Source organism: Nasonia vitripennis, chromosome 2, assembly GCF_009193385.2.
Source record: "Nasonia vitripennis strain AsymCx chromosome 2, Nvit_psr_1.1, whole genome shotgun sequence".
Classification (NCBI taxonomy): Eukaryota; Metazoa; Arthropoda; class Insecta; order Hymenoptera; family Pteromalidae; genus Nasonia; species Nasonia vitripennis.
The window spans coordinates 719,446-742,027 of NC_045758.1; the positions used below are offsets into that span (position 1 = coordinate 719,446).

The window sequence follows — 22,582 nt, forward strand, 5'->3', positions numbered from 1 at the left end:
CATTACCATTTTAGCCAATCACGAAATGGCGGGCGATTCGAACACGTGAAAACCGGCTTTTAATCTGTTACTGCGCTGTACAATATACACATCATCAGAGAACGAAGGGAGTTTATGATGGACGTCGCTTTGCAATTCGAATGCAAAGTTGGCGCCGTGAGTGATGCACTCATCGTGACTTGCTTTGACCGTATCTTCAGCGATAGCAAAACATGCTAGATTAGATGCACGACGAGTCAAGTGGATATTAGACAGTAACGTGTTCATTGTGTACGTAGCATCGCTATTCTAGATTCTATGATACTTAATTTACTCGTTTATGAAGAACTGTAAATATTTTGTTATACATATACTGCAGAGACTAGGTTAAAGAAATTTTTGTATTTTTTGTTTTACATTACAGATTACAGATTGCAGATTGCTCTGTCCTGACAATATCAATTGTTTGCAATGTCTCTGAAAGGAATAAAAGTGCTTGAATTAGCTGGGCTTGCTCCTGCTCCGTTCTGTGGAATGTTACTTGCAGACTTTGGTGCATCAATCATTCGAATAGATAGAGTAAGAAATCTTGTTAATTGTCATTGGAAAATCCATTAAAAAGAATATTCATGAAACTAATTATTTTAGCCTGGTTCAAATTCACAAATTCAAGATTCACTAGGCAATGGGAAGAGATCTATTGCTTTAAATTTGAAATCTAAAAAGGGCGTAGATGTATTTAAAAGACTGAGTAATAGATGTGACGTTTTAATTGATCCATATAGGAAAGGTATTGATTTATAAATAATTGTTTGAATATAAAATTATAATTGAATTGTATAATGTATAATTTTTTATTTACTAAGGTGTCATGGAAAAGTTAAAGTTGGGACCAGCAGATCTTATGAAATCAAATAAAAAATTAATTTATGCAAGGTTGACTGGCTTTGGTCAAGATGGTCCATATGCTGAAATGGCTGGCCATGACATAAATTACGTAGGATTATCAGGTTGCTATTAATAACTTTACTTAAAATTATTTACCCATTAAATAATATTAATAAGAACCTGTAATACTAGCTATATTGTAGGTCTTCTGTCTCTGTTTGGTCGTCACAACGAAAAGCCAACACCACCATCAAATTTTGCTGCTGATTTTGCAGGTGGTGGTTTAATGTGTGCTTTTGGAATAGCAATGGCTTTGCTTGAAAGAAATGAAAGTAAAAAAGGCCAAGTTATCGATGCTTCAATGACTGAAGGAACTGCTTACTTGGGAAGCTGGTTCTACAGATCGCGCAATCTTCCTGGACTTTGGACTGAACCAAGAGGAAAAAACTTGTAAGTTCAAGCAGTGATGCAGCATGTCAAATTTACAATCTGAACAAATGAGCACAAATAACTTTTTACAGATTGGATACTGGAGCACACTTTTATGACACTTATGAAACAAAAGATGGCCACTATATGGCTGTGGGTGCTCTGGAGTCACAATTCTATGATATTTTTTTAGATAAACTTGGTCTTACTGAAGATGAATTACTACACTTTGACAATTTTGAAGAAAACCGTGAAAAATTATCTGACATTTTTAAAAGTAAAACTCAAGATGAATGGTGCAGTATATTTGATGGAACTGATGCTTGTGTAACTCCGGTTTTGACATTAGACAATGTTGCATCTCATAAACACAATGATTATTCAAAAACTTTCTCGATCGGAAGGGACAATTTAGTAATACCCAATGTAGCACCTAAGCTCTCCAGAACTCCAGGTGTATCATGTGCTACTAGATTTCCTAATACAAATCCTGGTGAACATACTATTGAGATTTTAACTGAATATAAATTTACCTCTAAAGAAATTAAAGATTTGATAGATAATAATATTGTTGAGCAAACAACAAAGTCAAAGCTGTAGTTAGAAAAAACTATACACATTTATTGGTGCAATAGAGCAATGAAACGAAAAATGTAGAAATTTTTATTCAATGTTATATGTTATATTTAATCAAGGATTAAATAATTGGTTTTTAAAGAATATTTTTACCGTGTATTTTTATATTTAACGTTATAATAAACAAAACTGTTTATAAAATAAAAACTGTTTGTAAAATAAAAAGTTTTGGATATCATTTGAATTTGAACGTCATTACTTAAGCGCTATATGTAAATATCATATATATATCCATATGTATAGTCATAGGTATATATGTATAGGAATATAGACGCATTTATGAATGATTCACCCCCACACACTTACTTAGGTTGAAGGTGTGAAAGATGGAAGAAGCTACCACAGGTCATGTTTGTATTTGAAGGATAACTTTTATATTGGACTGCAATGCCTATTTTACACTGTAGTTTTGTACGTAAAAAAGTGTATATATTAGTTGTAAAATGTAAGTTCTAGCGTGTGAAAAAAATACAGTCTAATTTGCTAGAAATTGCGTTAAGTAACCTAAATGTTGTATAGGACATCGACCATAGAAATAAAAAATGATAAGCTTGTACCAAAATTCGGAGAAAGCGAGATCGTCGATAAAATCGCGAAAAGGAGTGCTTCTATGGCTTACAATGAATTTTTTGAAGATTTTTTAATACCAAATAAACCGTGCATCTTTGATGCAGAAATAACGAAAGATTGGTCAAGCAGACGACATTGGAACACGGATAATGCGCCAAATTTTGAGTGGCTCAAAGAATGCTTTGGTAAAAAGATCGTTTTCTAAATAAAAAATATGGACGATGAATATCGTTATACTTAATTATATAACGACTAAATTTAATATCTTTATGGTTCTAGGTAATTGTAAAGTTCCTATCGCAGATTGCAATAAAAGATATTTCAATGCGCAACACAAGGACGATATGTTAATAAGAGCTTATATTGATTATTGGATCGACTATCGTAACTGTAATTACTCAAATAAAATGCCATTACTATATTTAAAAGATTGGCATTGTATCAAATCTCATTCAAATATCTCAATCTACAATGTGCCTAAATATTTTGCTTCGGATTGGTTGAACGAATATTACACTGCTCATCCAAACTTAAATGATGACTACATGTTTGTCTATATGGGACCAAAGGGAACATGGTAATAATAATTAAAGACATTTCTCAAATATGTTTATTCTTTCTGTTGTTAAAAAGAGTGATAAGAATTTTCTCTGTCCAGGACTCCATTTCACGTTGATGTTTTTACGTCATACAGTTGGTCAGCTAATATTGTAGGAAAAAAGCGTTGGCTTCTATTCCCACCAGGCCAAGAAAATTACCTCAAAAACGTGAATGGAGATTTAGTATATGATATTACCTCTGCAGAGCTTGATAATGCTTCTAACTGTAATTATACTTGTAAAAACAAAACATTAAAAAGCATTGAAGTTATACAAGAAGCAGGTCAGATAATTTTTGTACCTTCAGGATGGCACCATCAAGTCTGGAACTTGGTAAACTTGAAATAGTTTAATCTTATTATCAATTGTGTATAACTTGTTTATCAATGTTTTAATCAAATTTTTCAGGAAGATACAATATCCATCAATCATAACTGGCTAAATGGATGTAATATTTGCAATGTTTGGAATTCATTGAGAAGAGAACTGGCAGCTGTGATAAAAGAAATCGAAGATTGCAAAGACATGGATGACTGGATAGCGCATTGCCAAATCATGCTGAAAGCCTCTTTTGGGATGAACTACCTTCAGTTTTACGAATTTTTATCATTCATAGCTAAAAAACGCTTGAATTCTGTGATAAGCAGTGTGCCTGTAAAGAGTTTTGAAACATGGCTTTTGGGTAAAAATCATTGTTTATTTGACCTACAACAAATAAGAGTAGTTCTTAAAAGTTTAATAGAGGATGCCAGTGACAAGGAAATATGCAGTTTACTTTGGAAAGATGGTGAAGCTCAATCATTGCTAGATAGAATAAATACAAAACTAAAATAATGAAACGAAACATATACAAAGTGTAAATAAAATATTTATTTTGAAGTTTTAACTGTTTCAACTTTTATTCCTTCAAATGGTCCCATACTTTTATCCGGAATTAAAATTAATGAAATAATAACAGTTATGAATATGTTGTTTCATAGGTGCAATTTATTTTCACAAAATACCAATGAACATTAACAATTGTAATCAATATAGTATAGCATAAAATTTAATTATCTAAGTTGTTATTTATTTTTCGTAGATTTTTATACTTCAATTTAAACTTTAAATAAATTAAAATATTGAACAAATAATGTTTATTTTAAAATCTTAATTTTTCATTTATGAATTTTATAGCATTTTTTAATTTATCTCTATCTATATTGCATTTAAGGAAAATTTAATTTGATTTATTGCATAACTTATCATTAATTTCTGTTTTTTTATGCCTTGCCTCAACGCTCAACCTCTTGGTTTATTTATCAATTTGTAAGATGTAGTGCAGTGCATAAATTTATTACTGCATGATATATGGTTACAAACAACAATTTTATGAAATAAAATATATAAATTTTAATAATGGATTTGAACGGATGGGCTGAAGTGAAACAATTATTGAGATAATATAGCAACAAAAGATACAAAATTGAAAAATATAATAAAAAGATGAATAGACAGAATGTGAAAACACGTGATGTCAGTACGGTACATATTTTTTTTATATTTACACTATATTTTTTATATTTACAACATATCACCCTAATAAAAATGTACAAAACCTATAAGAGATCTTTAAGATCAGTTATTTGCACTCTTATAAGTTGTATATAGTTTCTCTAGTTTTCAAGATATATATAATATCTAAAATTAAAGTAAATGGCTAAAGCAAAAACATTTTTTAAAAGCAGGGCGTGCTTCACATTGTATATGTATAAAGTAACCATGACTTTCAACATTAGTAAATAAATCAAAGCTTGTTCGAGTTGATGCTGCGCTATTTACATACAGGCTACTTTGAGACTTGCTACCTAATAATTTTGTGCTGAATAGAACACTCCACATTAATCACTATGATATGCGCTTACGTTCTGCAGGAAACAAAACTTCATAGATCACTATTTGTTTGCCACTGTTAAAATTAAATTTTAGTGAATGCACTTGACCGATAGTCTTAAAAAAAGAACACTTATATTCTTTTTCTCGTTTACTCCGATGATAGATATTAATAAGGAAGTATCAATGCCTTCCTTTAAATTATTGACTTTAAAGAAAAGTGCATTCACCGACCGAAAATAAGAGATCTTTAACAGAGTAAAAAATACATTCCAGCCCTTTATAGCATTTAAGATATATACTCACTAAAGACATTGTAATAGCCACTTCATTGTTGGATAATGAAAACAGTTTCTTTGCAAAACAAATAAATTTTTTCACATAAAAGACTGGAATTCACTTCAATGCCCATGTAAAAATCTCTATTATTAAAGTAACTAAAGCAACAACATTCACTATCTTCGTAGCTAATGATACAAAATTGTTTTACAATAAACCATAGCAAGTCATCACATATCTCAAAACAACGAATTCCACATGAAAAAAGGAAGAAAAAAAGATTCGCGATGAGCGCTGACCAAGAATTAGGGCCACGATATCATCGTTACTTTTACGCAAAGTACGTACAATAAATTTCTTTGTTTGAAAAAATAGTGCCTTAAAACTTATTATTTACTAGGCTTTGGGTGGTCCGAACTTTTCGCTGCATTTTTAAAAATCTTTAAGGATATTATACGCATTGGAATTCCTAAGTTTTTCTGATTCATGCGATAAAAAATTCATCCTCTGATTGAAATAACAAGTGAAAGAGACAGTCGTTAATCCGAGCCACCCTAACAAGCACGTAGCATATAACTCGCGTAAGTAATCCTCAGCAATTGCCGATCATGTCCTTGTCTTTATCCTTATCCTTGTCGACGGCAGCTGGGCCGCTCGTCGAGGCCTCCTCTCAGATGGTATGCGACGTAATGATGGTCGGCTGCGTCGTCATCGTCGTGTTCTGCGTAGCGGTAATAGGGGTCGGACTCATCAAACCTACAGGTGCCGTTGTCGGCGTCATTGGCACCGGCACGGGCAGAGGCGTTGGCGATGCAATCGTCGGCTGTGGTGCCGGTGTCTGCGAGGGAGCGGGCGTCTGTCGAGGTGGCGAGAGCAGCTCCTGTCGATCACGTTCTCGTTCACGCCCTGGCCGCCACGCTTCCAGCAGGGCCTCCACGCGCTCCTCCGTCGGGCCCCAACGCGCATGACCCGCCGCGTTCTGTAACCAGACTACGAGAGTCCCGTGGATGGCCCTGATATTCACTTCCCCTCTGGAATTAGTAAGTTTCATTAATAAATCGTTCCACTGCGAACTTTTTTTTAGTATTTAAATTGACGCCTACTTTGGAAGAACATGCTGAAAGCCGTGTCTGTACTCGTGTTCCATAGCCGGCACGACGACCTGTTTTCGCTTGAAGTGGCTGGCTTCGAGCTTCAGCAGAGCGTTGGGCGCTGGATCTCGCCACTCGGGCAAAAAGACGACGAAGGACAGGGCTTCTGTCGAGTCGGATAGTAGCCGCTCGAAGTGATTGACCATCGCCTCCATGAGCTCCTCGCAGTACGGCGGGTTTGCCTGAAAGCTACCGCTGATAGGCCTGAAGTCGAGGAAGGGCCCTCGCGAGCCAAAGTACGCATCTGTGTCGGCGAAGGCCGAGCAGTATTGTCGGAAGTAACAGTTGAGGGGTGAGGCAAAGCACTCGAAGGTAACGCCGAACATTCTCTGAAGGCACTCGAACACGGTCACGGGCAGTGCCATCTGCGTCGCCTGGCTTTCGGTGCTACCCAGGTACGTTTGGTAGCGTTTCAGCATGCACCAGACGCGCGGCAAAAACATTTCAAACTTGCGATCGTCAAAGCAGTTGTGTCTGTACAGGTGCTCCAACTTTGCCAAATGCGTGTTGTTGATACACATCGCGTCGTTGTGGAAGCGCAGCATCGTCTGTTCCCTTTCTGGTAGATATTCAATCTGAAAAGAGAAGCGTTATTGAATTGATAAAATGCTTGCTCGTGCAGTATGGTATAGCCGGCGCTGTGGCTTTCAATCCATTAAGTACCTGTGGAAGCCGGGGGGTCGGAAGAGAGAATTGCACTGGGTAGCACCACACTTTGCGTTGCGTACTCGCAGGTCCACCTGCAGGTATCGCGTCTGCCAAATTACTATCTTTAAGTAACTGGGCATTTTTGTCTTTGACTTTCTTGGCGTGCTCCGTGGATAAATGATAAATTTTCAAACAGATTCCTTCTACACTAGCTTTTACAGTTTCTGTTAAGTGAGGCTGACACTGACGCTTTAAGTGAGCAAGTCTGTCTTGAAAATCGTCAAACGTAGCACCCACAGTTCTTCTCAGCCACTGAAACGTATCCTCAGCGTTCCACTTTACCACTTTTCTACTCTCTGGCGTCGCTTCCCTTGATTCTATTACCTTCTTAGCAGCCTCTGCGTAACGAGACAACTGTTTCCTGGCATCACCCGTGAATTTGGGTCTCACGAGTTTTATGGGTATGTCATTCATTATCTCGCGATACATGGACATGGATATTTCAGGGAAACATTGGCTCGGGAGCAAAGGATCCGAACCACAATCTATCACCTTTCTCTCCATCAGCCAGCGATTAAAGGAGTCTTTTGGAGCATCTATCGATTCCCTTGTATGACACAGCTCTTGATAACACTGACGTAATTTTGCAAGTAAACTGCATCTCAGAGCTTCCACTTCGGGATGGACGTGCAAAAGGTTTGTCGGAGCTCGCTCGTAAATTATAACATTCGTTGGCACATCTAAATCCCATGGTCCCCTGTTATCGCATTAAGATAAAAATAATTACGTTCCAATAATCTCAGAAGTGACACTGTAAAAGTAGATGTTTACATACGCCAATATGAATTTTTTCTGAGCAGGCATCACAGTGCCATCTTCTGATGCTCTGCGCTTGAGTGGACCTCCTGGTGTTCCAGGAGGCATTTGTCCATTGCCAGGTACATTTGGCAAGCCAATTCCCAGTGGATCCGTAATAGGGTCAAACTTTAAATGCAAATATACAGATGATAAATCGATAGTTCACAGTCTATGCAATTTTTTTGAAACCATTGACTTACTTGAGGTTTCAGCGATGGCATGACCCACAAAGACTCTCCGGTTAATTTATTCCAAAAATAAGGTCTGTTTTCCCTTTTACTCCAGAACTTTTTCCAGCCTTGCTGCTGCAATTCCACAGAAAGTTCTGGTTCTATGTAACCTGGTGGCGGAGGTCCCTGGAAATATTTTCACAGATGATTTGTGAAATGAAAGTCAAGACTCCAAGGCAAGCGGTGACCTCAAAAGGGACCTCATACCTGTACCAAAAGACCTGGAGATTGCACGTGTCCAAGAACGCCGAGATGCTCTCCGGCAATGGGGGGAGGTGAGAGTATAGGAGCTTGCAGCTTGACTGGAGTAGGAACTATAACCTGAGTAACCGGTGGGCAAGCTTCTTGCGTTAGAGGTGGATTGAGATGGTGCATGGATGGCATTGTCGTAGCCACTGGCTGGTTCATCATAGCATCCCATGCGGATGTGCTGGCCATCTCTTGCTTTCCACCACTGACTTCGTTCATTGTTAAGCATCAATTTGTACTATTGCTGAGTAAGAAAAGAAAGCCCATGATTCAGCTGAATTACATAAAGCAGTTAATCGTCAACCCGTTCGAAACCCGTCTGGCCCCGGGTCCGAGCATCGCCAGCCAGTTTTAAGTAATCTCGCGATTAACTCGCTGGCAGAATAGCGAATTCGAAGAGTGCACAGAGATCTATTGGCCATCCGTAGATGAATTAGCGGAAGCGAATCAGCAGCAGACAACGTTCGCGCGGAAGTCGGAAAAAAGCCGCGACTGTTTGTAAACACGCAGACTACGTATCTAATAGCCGCAAAACGCATTCGCCGAGCATCCAATACAAAGCCGAGAGATTCGTGTTTGTTTACATAGGAAGCCCGCGCGTCCGCGGATCGTCGCGATTGCTCGGCGCGCGGGTGACCGGCTGACCCGGAAAATCGCCGCCTCGCGTAGCCCATACTCACCGGAATCGAAGCGTCACTCGTTTCCCGAGAAATTCATTATAAAACTCAGAATTCATTCATGATTTCGGGAATCCGACCAAACGAACTCCACCTCTGAGACGCCATTTCCTTGCAACTGATGCTAGGACGCGAGAAACGCAGTCGTAGAGCGGCGCTAGGATGGGGCGATACGGCTGATTCGATGGCGCGAACGGCGTTTTTGTGGCGCGATCAGGGCGCGAGTTCCGCCGCTCTGCTTTACCGAGCGCGTGGGCTGACGTTTCCCTTACCGATTGGTCTGCGCGACTGCGGAGCTCTGCGGCGGGAGATTTGAACTCGCGCTGAGTTAGAAATTATTATTTTTATTTTTAGAAACAGAAACTTGCAATAAAACACGCCAAGCAGCTAAGCCTAAGTACTTTCTTGCCCCTCCAATTATTTGCAATCAAGAAACGGCGTGAAAATCGAGCAGGCCGTAAAAATTGGTCGCATTCCATTTTTCGGCAATACCGCCGTCATTACGTAAGTTTAAGCAGATTACGTAACGATTTTGCGAGTCTGTATACCAAACTCGCCATTATGAATTTTTCCAGTATTCACAGTATAAGTGGCGTAGCATCAGAGTCGAGTCTCGCATTGAAATTTCCCTCGCGCTCCAGCGTCCACCGCTCACTTTCGCCGAACTTTTTGCAGATCGCCGCGGCGGCAGCGCGCAAAAAACTCGTATCGAGCTCGGCTCACGCAGGCTCGTAGCTATAGATAGCTATAATTACACGGACGCCTCGCGCTCGATGACGAATAACGAATTAATAATACGAGCCGGCTTTCTTTTTGCCGCGCGCAGCATTGACGTCGGTGGGCCGCACGTGAGAAAGGGGCACGAGGAAAATTTACACGTGCTCTCTTCGATCGCTGTTGCCTCGCTGAGAGATCGATGGCTGCGAGAGAGGTGAACGCTCCGCGCCACTCGCGCGCGGCTGAAAATTCGAGCAAAAATCCTTACTGATCGAGGTTATGCGTGCGCGCGAGCACGGATATTGATTTATTAATTATTTCCTCGATTACGAGTCAATAAATTACGCCTTTCTCGTCGGCCAGTAATAATTTCCGAGTCTAATCCAATCAAACCGAATACTGACGCGTTAATTTTCCAAGTCACGTGCACGTTTCGCCCGCATCGAACATACTTATTATCAAATTCCTTCCAAATTATAGTCGTCCTCGAGCAACCCTACTACACGTAGCAGTAGTCGAGCGGAGCGACTATAAAATCTATATCTATAAAACACGAAGGCACGCAATGAAAAAATCAATTGCAGCCATGTACCCGCTCGCCACTACGGCAGCTCGCACTAGGCGTAGCTCCCCTACAATATATATATAAAACAGGTGCGTGTGCACAGGGCGCGGGAAGGGAAGGGAAGGAAAAGAAAAACACTCGTCGGTGGGGGAGAAGTGGAGGCGACACGGGCTGGCGTTGCTATATAACAGACGCAGTGCACGGCACTTATAGGCAGACGGCACGCAAGAAAAGGCGGCTCGAGAGAGCTGCCGGCGCTGATTATACATAGCGGACGATGCTTTCCAGTTTTCTGGGGGCCATCGTCGCGAGCAGAGCAGAGCAGCACCGCCGCCGCCGCCGCCGTCGCCGCCGCCGCTGTTTTCGACAACAAACAAACGCGCGTCCGCGGGTATTGTGATCTTCGCAATAGCGTGGGACGCGTTATTGGCCGGCCCATCAGTTTCCTCCACATCTCTTTCCGCCGTTTTTTCACAAACGGCTCGCGGTCAAAGAGGTTAGAAAGTAGGGGGTTAAGGTTTACCGATTCCGGTGTGCGGCTTATCGATTTTCGGCCGCGCAACATAACTGTCCGCGAGTGTGATTCACGCCTGCGGTCCCTGATGATGCGAGCGACTCTTTTGTCGGAAAGACGATGAGTCTCGCGTCCGGCCGTGCATCAGGATCGCAGAAAGCCATCAGATGCTAAAGAGCGTCGTTGACGCTTGCCAGACGCGGCGAGGAGCATCAGAGTGCCTGCATGAGTCTGAAAATAAGGAGGAAGGCTCGAGAGCTCAAGATGTGGTTCGGCCAGCAGGAGGCCAACAGCTCCATCTTCTACGTCGACTCCGGCCGCGAGTCCCTCGGCGCGAACAACGCGAAGGTAGGCTGTATTTTCTCCTCTGGCGTTACGTTGTCTGACAACTTAATAATCGGCCTCTGTTTACTCTTCGCCGTGCATAAATTACTTTTATCAGCCGCGCACGATTTTTTTACCCACGGCATAGACGATCTAGCGTAACGTGACAGCGGAATTTCGAACTAGTCGAGACGGGAAAAGAGTTTTGTGCAACTTGACGAAACGACGCCGCGTGTATATTATTACGCGCAGGCTTCGCTGATTCGCTCGTTTGATAAAGCTGCATGCGGGCGGCGAGAGGAGACGTAGTGCCTTGCCCAATCGCGTAGTTTTCACTTTTTACAACAAAATAACCGCAGCACTCAGGCTATTCGAATATACACGCAGACCCTGCGCTCTTCGGCCTAATTGTAATATAAACGTCTGGTATCAGCTCCGCACTCGCGAGCGCCTCGCTGGCATGTGACTATTTACATTGCAAATCGCGTACGAGCGCGTTTAATTGACTGTGAAGTAACGGCCTGCCGCCTGGCGATATCGAGGAAAATCGAATCAGGGAAACGAGGTACGCGCGCGGCTGCGTCTAGTAGCTCCGCAGTCGTTTTATCCTTTCTATGCTAGTGCCGGGGATTCTGGCGAGAGATTAGGGAATAAATTCGCCCACACGAGCGTAGTTGAAGTCAAGGCCAGCGCACACTCGGAAAAAGGAAAAAGCGAGGCCCAATCTCCTTGTCGTCCGCCGGCTGTCAACACGCACGGCGCGACGAGGACAATCGAAAGAAGGAAACGAGGGTGCAGGCATGGCCCAGGTGCGCTTCTAGGGTCAAGCCTTCCAACACATAAACTCACTATATGTACAGTCTCTCCGACATCCGGTCTCTCTGCGCACGTGTAGAGTCGTGCCGCGAAAGCGCAACGAGCGCGTACACAGCTATACTTATACTCGTTGTCGCGTGGCCGGAAGAGCGTTCTACGCACTTATCGCCGCCGCCGCCGCCGGCGCCGCTGCTCGCTGGCTCCGCGCATAAGAGTACATCGCGCGAAAAGGAGGAGCGCGCAGGCAGCAACGCCTCGCGATTTTATGGGGCGCCGAGCACACGCGAGAGAAGAAAACGCGGCGATTAACGGGAACGTTTGTGCGTGCGCGGTACGCGCCGGGAATATTATCGCTTGCTTTTAAGCGAGTTGAACGCACTCTCGCGCGGGCCCTTGTGCTTCCTCTTCTTTCTTCGCTGCTGATAATGACGATGAGCGCTGCCAGTGGAGACAATTTTGATGGTCTTTTGATAGCAAGCTATAGGATAAAAGGGTGATCGGAAATCTCCCCGGCAGCGGCGCCTTTTAACGTTCTCGTTAACCACCAGCTGAATTTCATTAGGGAGAGGGACATTTTCAACGACGGCTACACCTCCCGTAAGTGCGTCTACGCGCGCGGCGATTTTCACACGATCGCACGCGTGATTTGGCTGAAAAGAAAAAGACTATAGTTGTATGTCGGCTGTATTTACCGTTATAATTGAATGATCCTCCGAATTCCCAGCGTGACGCGTAACGAGTCCGGATTTCGTAATCGGCGAGAGGATCTTCGTATACGCGCTGTGAGTGCGTTACCTAATTCTCTCCCCCCTCCGAGTAGCGCGCGAACTGTTATTAAACCAAGTTGAGCCTAGCCCAATTACTCCCCTGCGTAAGTCTCTCGGGCGCTTTGAATAAGTCAATATTTCGGATTTTTGCGCGATCCGCGCAAAAATACTTAATGCCAGACTCGTGTTGCGGCGCTAGCCGAGGACGCATAAAACGCGAGGAGGAGAATTTGCATGCGGCAGCCGATGCCCTCTCATTAACGTCATCGCCGCCGCCTCGGACATTGATCGATCGGCCAGAATTTATTTCCTCCCCTCTCCCCTTTCGCGATGCCACTCGGAGATTCCCTCGCGGTTATGCCTAGTGCAGCGGCTCTCTTTAATTTCGACGTTACTCTTGCGGAGAATTTTTGCCTCCCTTTGTCTCTCTCCAGCGGCGCGCACATGAAACGCAGAGACGTCGACGAAGGAGGTATGCGCTCGCGAATTATGCGAGGGATCGACGAGCGGTTTCGCTTTCATACTCGCTCGCGTATTTATTTATGGTAGCCGTGCTGCAACACACGCGAATCCGAGATGCTAACATGCCGGGCCGCGAGAGGGAGAGGAAGCGCGGCCGTATTAGGTAATGGACGCGCCGCAGGCGTACGAGCGAAAGGGGAGGAAAAATCGTCCAACGAGACCTAATACACACGTATCGCCGCAGCGCGCGCGGCTTCAATAGCCAGAGACAAAACAGGAGAAAATAGTCATTCCGCTCGCGAATCTCCAATCCGATCTCTCCCCCCCCCCCCCCGCACGCAGGCGCGTGGGCGCAGTATTACGGAGTGTCGGATGGCTCTCCGGCCGCTTTATTGCGTTTAGCATACAAGTGAGACGAAAAAGGTAGGCGCGTGTCCCGAGGGGCACGAAAAACAAACTTGAACTTTCTTCCTATATCGCCAGGCGCATACGCCCTTCCGCGCGTTGCTGTATAACAGCAGGTCCCTCCTCCGCGAGCGCGCGGGCTTTGTTCGCGGCCGTTGCTTCTTTTCGCGCGCGCGCGCGCGCGCATGTATGATGCGCCCGGCGTGACCGGCATCTCTTATGCGCATAGGAGAGCTGCAGCGCTCTATTCCTTTATATTATGCCCGCAGCGCCGGGCTATTATTCCATTTTCTCCTCCGCGCGCTCGGCGCATTGTTATTTTTTACTGCAGCTCCTTTGTGCGTGTCCAGCGCGTGCAGTGCTGCTTATTCGTGATAGTTTTCTTTATTGATGAAGATTAAAGAAAAACGCGACGTCTCACTTATTTCAGCCTGTATGCGCGTGCGCGTACGACTGCGAATATAAAGAGGAGGAGGCGGTGACTTATAACGCAGCGCGCGGCCGCTCCGATGTCGCGCGATACAGATCGCGAGATTTTTCGCCGAGGCGCGTGGGCGGCCCCGTCGACCTGGGCGCGTGCGAGACGAGCGCTTTTGTTGCGTCGCGCGACGGGCTATCGCTCTCTCTCTCTCTCTCTCTCTCTCTCTCTCTCTCTCTCTCTCTCCACCCCGGCGATGTATACGCTCTTCGTTACGACCTTTTGTGCGAGCGCGTCTAATTTTTTGCGGCTCTCAAGGACGATGGCCGAGGAGGTTGTTCTACAAGGGATAATTCATGCACGATAATCATTTTATAGAGCCTTGTGAAGCCAGGCTCGAAGCCAGCTCGTGCGCGATTGACAGACTGAAAGACCAACAAAGTACCCCCTATATCAGCTCGCGATCTCGACTCGACGACCGGCCGATCTCAACAAGATCGAAAGCCGATACCTGCACACAGTCGGGGGTTCAAGGGTCGTCCGCAGCCCGCTTCCGTAATGGAATTCCCTCGCGGTAGCCGCGTCGCGGTGTATTTATACAGCCGGGACCGGATAGTGGATATGCACACTCGCACTTGCGAGAGCCGCGAGCGAGCTGCATGCCCGCAACCGGTTTCGCACCGCTGTCGAACGTGATGCTGATGGGGCTTTTTGCGTCTAGGGTTCTCTTCGAGGGACGCTCGTTTGCTTTTCTTCGAGCCTTTACGTCTCGCCAGCTCGAGGAACGGCACGAGTTTTCTGGTTGTGTTTGACTTGCGATTAGCGTCTCTTCTAAAAGCATTTTGCGGAGTTGAGACAAGTGAAAGATATAGAGGGACGAAAATGGACAACGATCCTATCGATGAAGCTGAGATCGTGAAAGGATAAACGACTCGATCGTGACCCCCAAAAGCCGGACACATCCGCGATCGCGTTACTTCCTCTCACCGCGCGCTTACTCAACTTCCAAGTGGTTACATCGACGCCCCGTCGAATCTCGCCCGCAGTCATACAGGTAGGTAGGAAGGTAGGGTACACACGTAAACGTTGCTGGTCGAGGCCACTGGGTCAGGAAGTCTGCAATTACAATCCCGCTCTCGGCTCTCTCGCGCATGCAACGCGCGCCGGCGGTGCAGCTTCATTACGCAAAAGCCATAAAACGAACGGCCGATCGTGCTCCTCCTGCCTAAACTTCTACACAGGCTTTATTCAATTACTAATTGCTCTGGACACGCGAGTAGACTCGAAGTACCTTCGGATCGGATTATTTTTCCCGAGGTGAAATTTCCGAAAGTCCAATCACAATTTTTGAAGGGATAACTTCTTGCGGGAGCGGGAGCTGCGTACCCGCTTGTAAGCGAGCAAGGAAAAGAGCGCGTAACGTAACGCGCTCCTTTTTCCTCTCTCTCTCTCTCTCTTCTCGGCCTCCTATCTCTCTTCGCAAGCGAGCGACTGCGCTCTCTTCTTCCCTCGGTTTCCCCTTCTCTTCGCTGAATTCGCATTAGCTGCTCAGCAGTACTGTTGTAGAGCAACTCTGTGACATGGCGCTCACACCGACGAACATAACCTAGCAAGTGTGAGATTAACGTTTTTCCTGCTTGCTGAGAGCGCGGCATCGTTGTATTAAACCCAGAATTCGCAGTTTATTACGTATTATGTGACGAAAATATGGACGAAAACATGGAGAAGGGCTTCGAAAAGCTCGCGGATAGACCAAACACTAGGTAAGTTCTGAAATTGAGAGATGAAGCTTACTACACGTGTGCGTTAAGTTGTCGCCTGCGCGCGAGACGCACACGTGACCTATTTATATCCACGCGTGGACGAAAATGCGTAAAGAGCAATTTCAAATTTGACAAGCTTCCAGCGTTACTTGGTTTTACTGTGCCGTTGGCGCTTCTTATACAGAGCAAGAGAGTGCGTGTGAAGGAAAGGGAGCTTTGACTGACTGCGCTCTCCCCCCCCCCCTCTCTCTCTCTATGTGTTATACGCGTGTTATATGCTACTGACGAGCGCGCCAATTTCAAACGGGGAAAATTCTCATTCTTACGATTTTCCATTTTAGCGCCATCGAAACGGAGATGTTTGAAGATGTTTATGAAGAAATGTACGCTAGCACTGTTAAACCCGAGCTTTTGGAAGATGATCAGCCAGATCTTTGTTTAAGTGCCCTTAAAACAGAGGCACCGGAAGATGCTCCGCAAGAATTTTATTTTTGTGCCGTTGAAATGGACGGATTAGAAGATGATGAATTCAAAAAGCAATCGCAGTATCAATTGGAACAAGAGAGATTAACGCGAAAGCGCCAACGAGCCACAGAACGCCAGCGAAGATATAAGGCTAGACAAAAGATGTACGCAGACAAATTAGAAGCAATTATTGCATCAAGTCAGAAAGAGTGTGACGAGCACTCTCAAAATTGCGCGGGATTTGAAACACAGGAAAATTCGCAAACAAGCTGGGCAAACAGTTATTTAATCGAACAACTAGAGAAAAGAAATTTAAAGCGTAAACAAGCCGCAGAACGCCAGAAACGGTTTAGAGAGTCAAGAAAACAGAAAGAGGAACATTTACAAGCAACCATTACGACGACTGATGAAAATTCGTTAACAGACATTACGCATCCATCTGCAGAGAGGTATCGTCTTCGTGAAAATTCTATTTCATACGAATCATTAGTTCATTAAAAAACTTTAATTTTTAGCACGGTAAAATCGAAAGTATCGGCGAACATTGATTACGTAGAGGATTCACAAATAGTCGCATCGCTAAACCGTGCCGAACAAGAACTAGATAAGCTAATGGAAAAGCGTAAAAAGAATAGAGAAAGTCAGCAAAGATGTCGACGGGCAAAGAAATTGAAAGAAATTACTGCATATGCTAATTCATCGAGCCAATCGAGCACGGATGAATCGCAAAAGTGATATCATATTTTATTATCATTATTTATTCTATGCTTATATTTATAAACAATAGAGGCTAAACTCGTAGCATTCTACAATTTCAGTGCTATAGAAAAAATAGGGCCGGCAGATGTTGATCAAAAAGGAAGTCATAAGACACTTGGAAAAGTGTACAAAAAAGTTCCTGTTTTTAAAAAAGACTTGTCATCGGCTCAAAGGTATAACTTTTGTAAAAATTTGTACCTCGCGCTCGTTTTGTCAGTAAAAATGTTTCATTTTCAGAGTCACGAAAACGGGGGTATCGACGACGAACGTTGATCGCGTAGAATCTCAGACGCAAAGAAATCTGCAGAAAGATGAACCGCAAAAGTATTATTACCACTTCTACTGCGCAATTTATGCATACTTTTGAAAAATTATACCCTAAATATCTTTCGTAATTATTTTATGACTCTAGATTTTACATAACGCAGATAAAACTAGGAAATGTTTGTCATCTAGAAGAAAATGATGTACGGTCTGATAAAGAAAGATTTTACATAAAGCAGATAAAACTAGGAAATGTTTGTGATCAAAGCAAAAAGAATGTACAATCCGAGGAAGAAAGAGAGAACAATGCCAAGCAGAATTTGCTGAATTTTTTAGCGGCGCAAGCATCAAATTATCCCAACCAAGTTTTTGCAGAGCAATGGGAGATGTAAAGTTTATCGAAAAACTGAACGCAATCTAAAAGAGATAAAAGATTCAGTTTTTAAATTACATAGAACCAAATGAATAGGACGAAAGTTGTTCTCGTATGTAAATTAATATATTTTGTGATAAATAAGTTATTTAATGTATAAATAATTGAATAAACTCGAGAGATGTAAAATAGTTAAATCACGTTAATTCATTGAAAGTCGTCGATCGATCCTGAAAAATATCACATTAATCACCATTATTCACCGGTGGAATTAAAGTCGAGACAAACTCTCGCCCCTATGCGCGTGTCGCACATTCACTCGGCGTGAGCTCGCCTTGAAGCTGCAGCAGCGAGCCGTGCTTTCTCTCAATTGTAACTGCTGCAGCGCAGCTTCGACTCGATCATATGCGCCTCTACCCGGCAGGGCGCCAGCTTTTTCTAATAACTTTCGGATACTTGCTCGCGCGAGCATACACTTTCGCCTTTCACGCTCTCGCGAAAATTCAAACTGTCTTTTTGGCGACTCTCGCGAGGGGGAACTTTCTTTCGAGCCGGCGGAGCTTTTGCCTCTCGTGCAGCGCTCGTAATGGAATAAGAGGAGGTCGCCTTGACACTGAGGAAAAATTATTGGCCGGCCGGTAGCGTCCGCGGATTACGGCTCGGGCGTGCTCGGGAATGTTAATGCCGAGATTATATAAACCCCGTGTGTCGTACAAGCCGGCGACTCGCTATACCGGAATTGAGAATATCGCCGAATTTATCGGGCGTACTCGTTTGTAAGCTCGTTGCAGCAACTCGAGTTTCACTTTTCGGACGAACTATCCGCGGAGAAAATTTGCCCTGCACCCCCGCGGATTTTCATCATCAGCCGATGCAGAAATAACGCTCTGCAGCCCGTGCAACGTAAATAGCGGCTGCGCGGCGCAGAAATCTGCGTTTAGCCAGGCTATAATAAACGAGCGAACGGCATACTACACTTTTCCGCTGACGGCGCTCGCTCCAGAGACGCGCCACTAATGACGTCCTTACAGGTGAATGGAAACCGACAAAGCGGATCGCCCCCGGAGAAAATAGAATATCGACACGGCCTTGACAGTACGGCCGGTCTCGCGTCTGCCAGTGTACTTATTTATTCATACGCAGGTCTACTCCGAGATTTCGAGTCCGAAAGTTCGAGACAATGGGCTGTTGGCACGGCAGTGTGCGTGTGCGTGTGTAAAGCGTAATAAGCGGATATTCCAAAGGCTCGTCCCGTCGTAAACATAAAGATCCATGCAGCAGCCGGCGATTATCTCGGAAAAATCGACAAGAGCCGCCCGCGGTACCCATAACTCATAACTATCAGCTGTCCCCCGCGTGCGCTTATAAATAGTCTAGGGCGCGTTTATCGCGAGTCGAGTATTGTGCAACGACGAGTCGATTCTGCGCGCAAAAGAAAGCCCGCGACGGAGATCGAAACGCGAGCCGATATCCGCGGCGTTGCAGACCGCAGCATCAGGCCGCATCATAAGACTCGGCTTACCGCGCGCGCGGTGGTGGTAGCAGCAGCAGCAGCAGCAGCAGCAGCAGCAGCAGCGGAGAACCGCAGCGCTGCCGCTGCTGCACTTTTCTCTCCGGCCGGCGGCGGCGCGAGTCAGTTCCTCTCGAGGCTCCGACAGGTGTGCCTCGTATCTCTCTCACTCTGCAGAGCGGAATTGCGCGTAGTATTCTATAAGCCGAGCGATCTCGCGCGCGAGTGACATGAGGACTGTTAGTACGGAGTAGGGATACAAGGATGTACATGCACACGATGTACGAGGAGGCGGGCGGCGGGCCGTCGCAGCAGGCGCTGGCCAGGAGACCGGCGCGCTTTGTTTACCGCCAGCAAATGCTCCAGCAGCGCAGCTGGGAGATGAGCCGGAGCCGCGAGAGCAGCTGCGACACCTCGAGCGTGAGTACTTTGGCGGAAAATTGCTATCGCATCGCCGTTTGCGAAAAAGTCCACTAAACTGCCTGTCCGATAACGTTTGTTCTATCAGCGGCAAGGAAAACCGCGTCCCAATTAGGAAAAAGTGCCGAGGCACCGTTCCAGCGCGATTTTTTCCGTTTCGCGAGTTAGAATGCACGCTGCCGTTCTCTCGGGGTCAGGCGCAGCAGCTATGGCAGTTCTCTCTCTCTCTCTCTCTCTCTCTCTCTCTCTCTCTCTCTCTCTCTCTCTCCGACATAACGTGAGAATGCTCGAATCGTCCGAGTAACGGCCGACTGCAGCAGCGGCAAACCGGTCGCCTACTGCGTCCTCTTCGACGTCCGACTCTTAATGAGGCGGAAGGAAGAGAGAAAATTTCGTCAAATCACCGCGCTCTCTTGTTCTCACGCGCGCGCGCACTGTGTTTCCGAGACTTTGTGTATGCTTTTACGGAAAAATGAAAGGGGCCTCTCCTCGCAGCTCTTCTACTTCTTCTTCTTCTTCTTCTTCTTCTTCTTCTTCTTCTTCTTCTCATTCGGCTGGGGCTCAGACCGGGCTCTAATGAACTGCCGGCTATTCTCTCGCTCTTTTCAAGAGCTGCGCGCGGAGCAAGATAAAGAAAAGAGAGAAAGGGAGAGGTCCGCTCTCGGAAATTGCTTTCGTTCGAACGCACAATACAAAGCGAGAGAGGCTGCCGATGCTAGGACTCGCTGAGCGCGATGAAGAAATAAAAGAAGCATTGTCGCTCGGAAATTCGGTCGGCTTCGCGCGCGGCCAAGTTCGCAGAATTAATGGGCCGCGCGCGATCGCGACGCCGAAACCGGTTGACGATAGCAGTCGCTCGCCCGGGAGAACGAGGCAGAGAGAGGATAGAGAGCGAAAAGGAGGCGCTTCGGCGCAGGTTCATCTTCGGCTCTCTCTCTCTCTCTCATTCGCGATGCGTCGAGCACATTACAATCGGTCGCCCTCTCCCGGGAGATATATATTCTTCTAGACAATCGCCGCGCGAAGATAACAGTTAAAGTAGGCGAGCGCGCGGGAGAGCAGTTCGAGGGGGCTTGACCCTGAATGAGCCTGCGAGCGGATCGTCGAGCATCGCGCACCCACAGCCGCGCGTATTATAATACTTACTCGCGCGATTTTCGCGTGTCCGTGCATCGTTGGCATCGGCCGTGGGACTCCGCGTCCCTCCGCTGCGCGCGCGAGCGATTACCTCGGCACTGTTACTCAATTATCGATCGCCTATAGACACAATATTCCCCAGAAGGAGGAGGCTATCGATCGATCAGTCTCCGCAGGCGAGCGACGAGAGAATTCGGTCGTCGAACCGGGGGCTTTTTGTACCGCCTCCTTGAGCGAGCTGCCGCGCGATCGTTACCACAACAACGGAGCATCGAAACAATTACCATTTCTTCAGTTATTAATTTCTCATAACTCGCCGTTTTCGGCTCGAAACTCAATGAATTTCACTTTCGCTTAGGCACAACCAGTCGACGCTCTTGTTCGACATTGATCGCGCCGACCGCGTTTGAGAAATAAGCGCACATCAATCGTCCCCCTCGAAGCAGCGACTCGTTGCGTCGGACGCGTTCGATTTGAATTTGTAAAGACGCTGTTATGTGTATCCACCTTGCACAATGTCTATTCGCGCCGGAGAAAAGAATACATTACGCGCTGTATCATTGGAAGTGTAACGGTTGTATAACCGCGTCGGCGGCCCCGTAAATATTATTGTTTTTGTTGTTGTTTTTCTCAGCGGCTATTAATTCCTCGCTATACAGCCGCTATGCAGCTGAGCGTGAATATCGCATGAAGATGCTTCACGCAGTGTCGCGATTACAGCGGCAAGTGCAACGCACCTGCGAACTTTTGCACGGCTTCGCTCCATCGATGCACAAGTGTCGCCCCTGTTTTTTCGCCAAGATTGATGGACGAAGCTCTCGAGAGCCGCCCGCGCGCACAGCTGAATAATCGAATTAGAGCTATAATTAACAAGGAAAAATACAGCTCGTGCGCGCGCGAGCGAGCGAGATAAGCCGCGGCGCATTTTTGCAAATATTGTCCCAAGCAGCGGCACTCGATCGGCTTTCCGCAACGCATCCTGGCTGCAAACAGAGCGGAGGTGATGACAAAAAATTCCCAGACGATTGCAGTAGCAGCGGAGGCAAACACGCGCGGAGCGGATAATAACGACGGAATAAAACTTTCGTTTCATAACGCGTCGGCGACGCTACTATCCTACATTCATCAACTCTCTTTCGCAACGGAATATCGCAGCCATAACTAGGCGACATTCGATCGGCGTGACTCAGTCGAATCGCTCCACATTCCGCCTCTATAGTCCGCGACAGAAGCTCCCGTGATAGGATATCCGCTGGCGACTCGTGCTTCCCGCCTGATGAGGAAGCGCCGCAGCAGCACAAGCCTCTTATGTGAAATCGATCCCGGATATAGCGCCGTCGCCTCGTGCCCGGCAAGACTAATCATTGCGCGGCCTATCTCGCCGTGTAATCGCGGCCCGGCTCCTTCGAATAATAAATCCTTCGCCTACTTCGCGCGCGCGCTACTCTTGCATGACTTACGGGCTCGGGAGACTGTCGCGCAGCCGTGACCCGGAGCGGGATTTTCGGGTCGAGAATGCGGGTGGCTGCTTCTAGAAAGTCTTATTTTTCACGATGATCGGGTGACAAAATGTACGGAAATACAGCAATTCGCGCGTTTTTTTTTCTCGAGAAAGCCCGAACGAAATGGATCGGAGAAACCGAGCGCGAGAGATACATTTTTTTTCTCTAGATGCTTTCGTCGCGATAAGCGCGCGATTAACGACGGAATGTATCTCATTGGACTAGGTTTATCTGCCGCTTAATAAGACAGGCGCTGATTACGAAAGCGAAAGTGGCGCCGTTTACCGCGCGGATCCTCGAATTATACAAATGGACGCTGCCGACGCGCTTTACGAC

At 45.7% G+C, this 22,582-nt stretch overlaps 5 protein-coding genes across 14 annotated transcripts in view; 4 read left to right on the plus strand and 1 right to left on the minus strand.

The window, feature by feature from the left end:
* Nucleotides 1-16: 16 nt before the first annotated feature.
* On the plus strand, nt 17-2,092 carry LOC100116265 (alpha-methylacyl-CoA racemase). 4 transcript variants are annotated; one of them, XM_001600238.6, is made up of 6 exons: nt 17-270; nt 404-558; nt 628-769; nt 846-989; nt 1,071-1,317; nt 1,389-2,092. In XM_001600238.6, the coding sequence occupies exons 2-6, from the start codon at nt 451-453 to the stop codon at nt 1,894-1,896; spliced, it is 1,149 nt and encodes a 382-aa protein (XP_001600288.1). In that variant the 5' UTR covers nt 17-270; nt 404-450; the 3' UTR covers nt 1,897-2,092. The 4 variants fall into 4 exon arrangements, with proteins under 4 accessions (XP_001600288.1, XP_016838590.1, XP_003424858.1 ...); XM_016983101.3 differs by having other exon boundaries at nt 86-270; nt 411-558; nt 1,389-2,091; XM_003424810.5 differs by having other exon boundaries at nt 89-329; nt 1,389-2,091.
* Nucleotides 2,093-2,217: 125 nt separating this feature from the next.
* Nucleotides 2,218-3,987, plus strand: LOC100116737 (2-oxoglutarate and iron-dependent oxygenase JMJD4). Of its 2 annotated transcripts, XM_001601106.5 has the most exons (5): nt 2,231-2,377; nt 2,452-2,687; nt 2,782-3,079; nt 3,161-3,434; nt 3,510-3,980. In XM_001601106.5, coding segments are annotated over exons 1-5 (1,236 nt in total). In that variant the 5' UTR covers nt 2,231-2,375; the 3' UTR covers nt 3,936-3,980. The 2 variants fall into 2 exon arrangements, with proteins under 2 accessions (XP_008207179.1, XP_001601156.2); XM_008208957.4 differs by having other exon boundaries at nt 2,218-2,687; nt 3,510-3,987.
* A 79-nt stretch (nt 3,988-4,066) lies between these two features.
* LOC100116693 (mRNA (2'-O-methyladenosine-N(6)-)-methyltransferase) lies at nt 4,067-9,218 on the minus strand. Its single transcript, XM_001601072.6, has 7 exons — nt 9,069-9,218; nt 8,347-8,632; nt 8,110-8,265; nt 7,887-8,035; nt 7,067-7,808; nt 6,356-6,978; nt 4,067-6,283 (listed from the first exon to the last, which is right to left on the minus strand). The coding sequence occupies exons 2-7, from the start codon at nt 8,605-8,607 to the stop codon at nt 5,923-5,925; spliced, it is 2,292 nt and encodes a 763-aa protein (XP_001601122.1). The 5' UTR covers nt 8,608-8,632; nt 9,069-9,218; the 3' UTR covers nt 4,067-5,922.
* Nucleotides 9,219-10,534: 1,316 nt separating this feature from the next.
* LOC100679823 overlaps nt 10,535-22,582 on the plus strand; it is a 30,804-nt gene continuing 18,756 nt past the window's right edge. For 5 of the 6 annotated variants that reach the window (XM_003424799.5, XM_016982907.3, XM_008208923.4 and 2 more), the window contains exon 1: nt 19,307-19,607. In XM_003424799.5, coding sequence (XP_003424847.2) covers nt 19,452-19,607 — 156 coding nt within the window. In that variant the 5' untranslated portion in view covers nt 19,307-19,451. Of the gene's footprint in view, nt 11,210-19,306; nt 19,608-22,582 lie in introns of those variants that run through there. The other variant, XM_008208920.4, reaches the window with a different exon arrangement.
* On the plus strand, nt 15,579-17,874 carry LOC100680068 (calponin homology domain-containing protein DDB_G0272472-like). Its single transcript, XM_003424802.2, has 6 exons — nt 15,579-15,816; nt 16,158-16,730; nt 16,797-17,012; nt 17,100-17,213; nt 17,278-17,364; nt 17,453-17,874. The coding sequence occupies exons 1-6, from the start codon at nt 15,761-15,763 to the stop codon at nt 17,694-17,696; spliced, it is 1,290 nt and encodes a 429-aa protein (XP_003424850.1). The 5' UTR covers nt 15,579-15,760; the 3' UTR covers nt 17,697-17,874.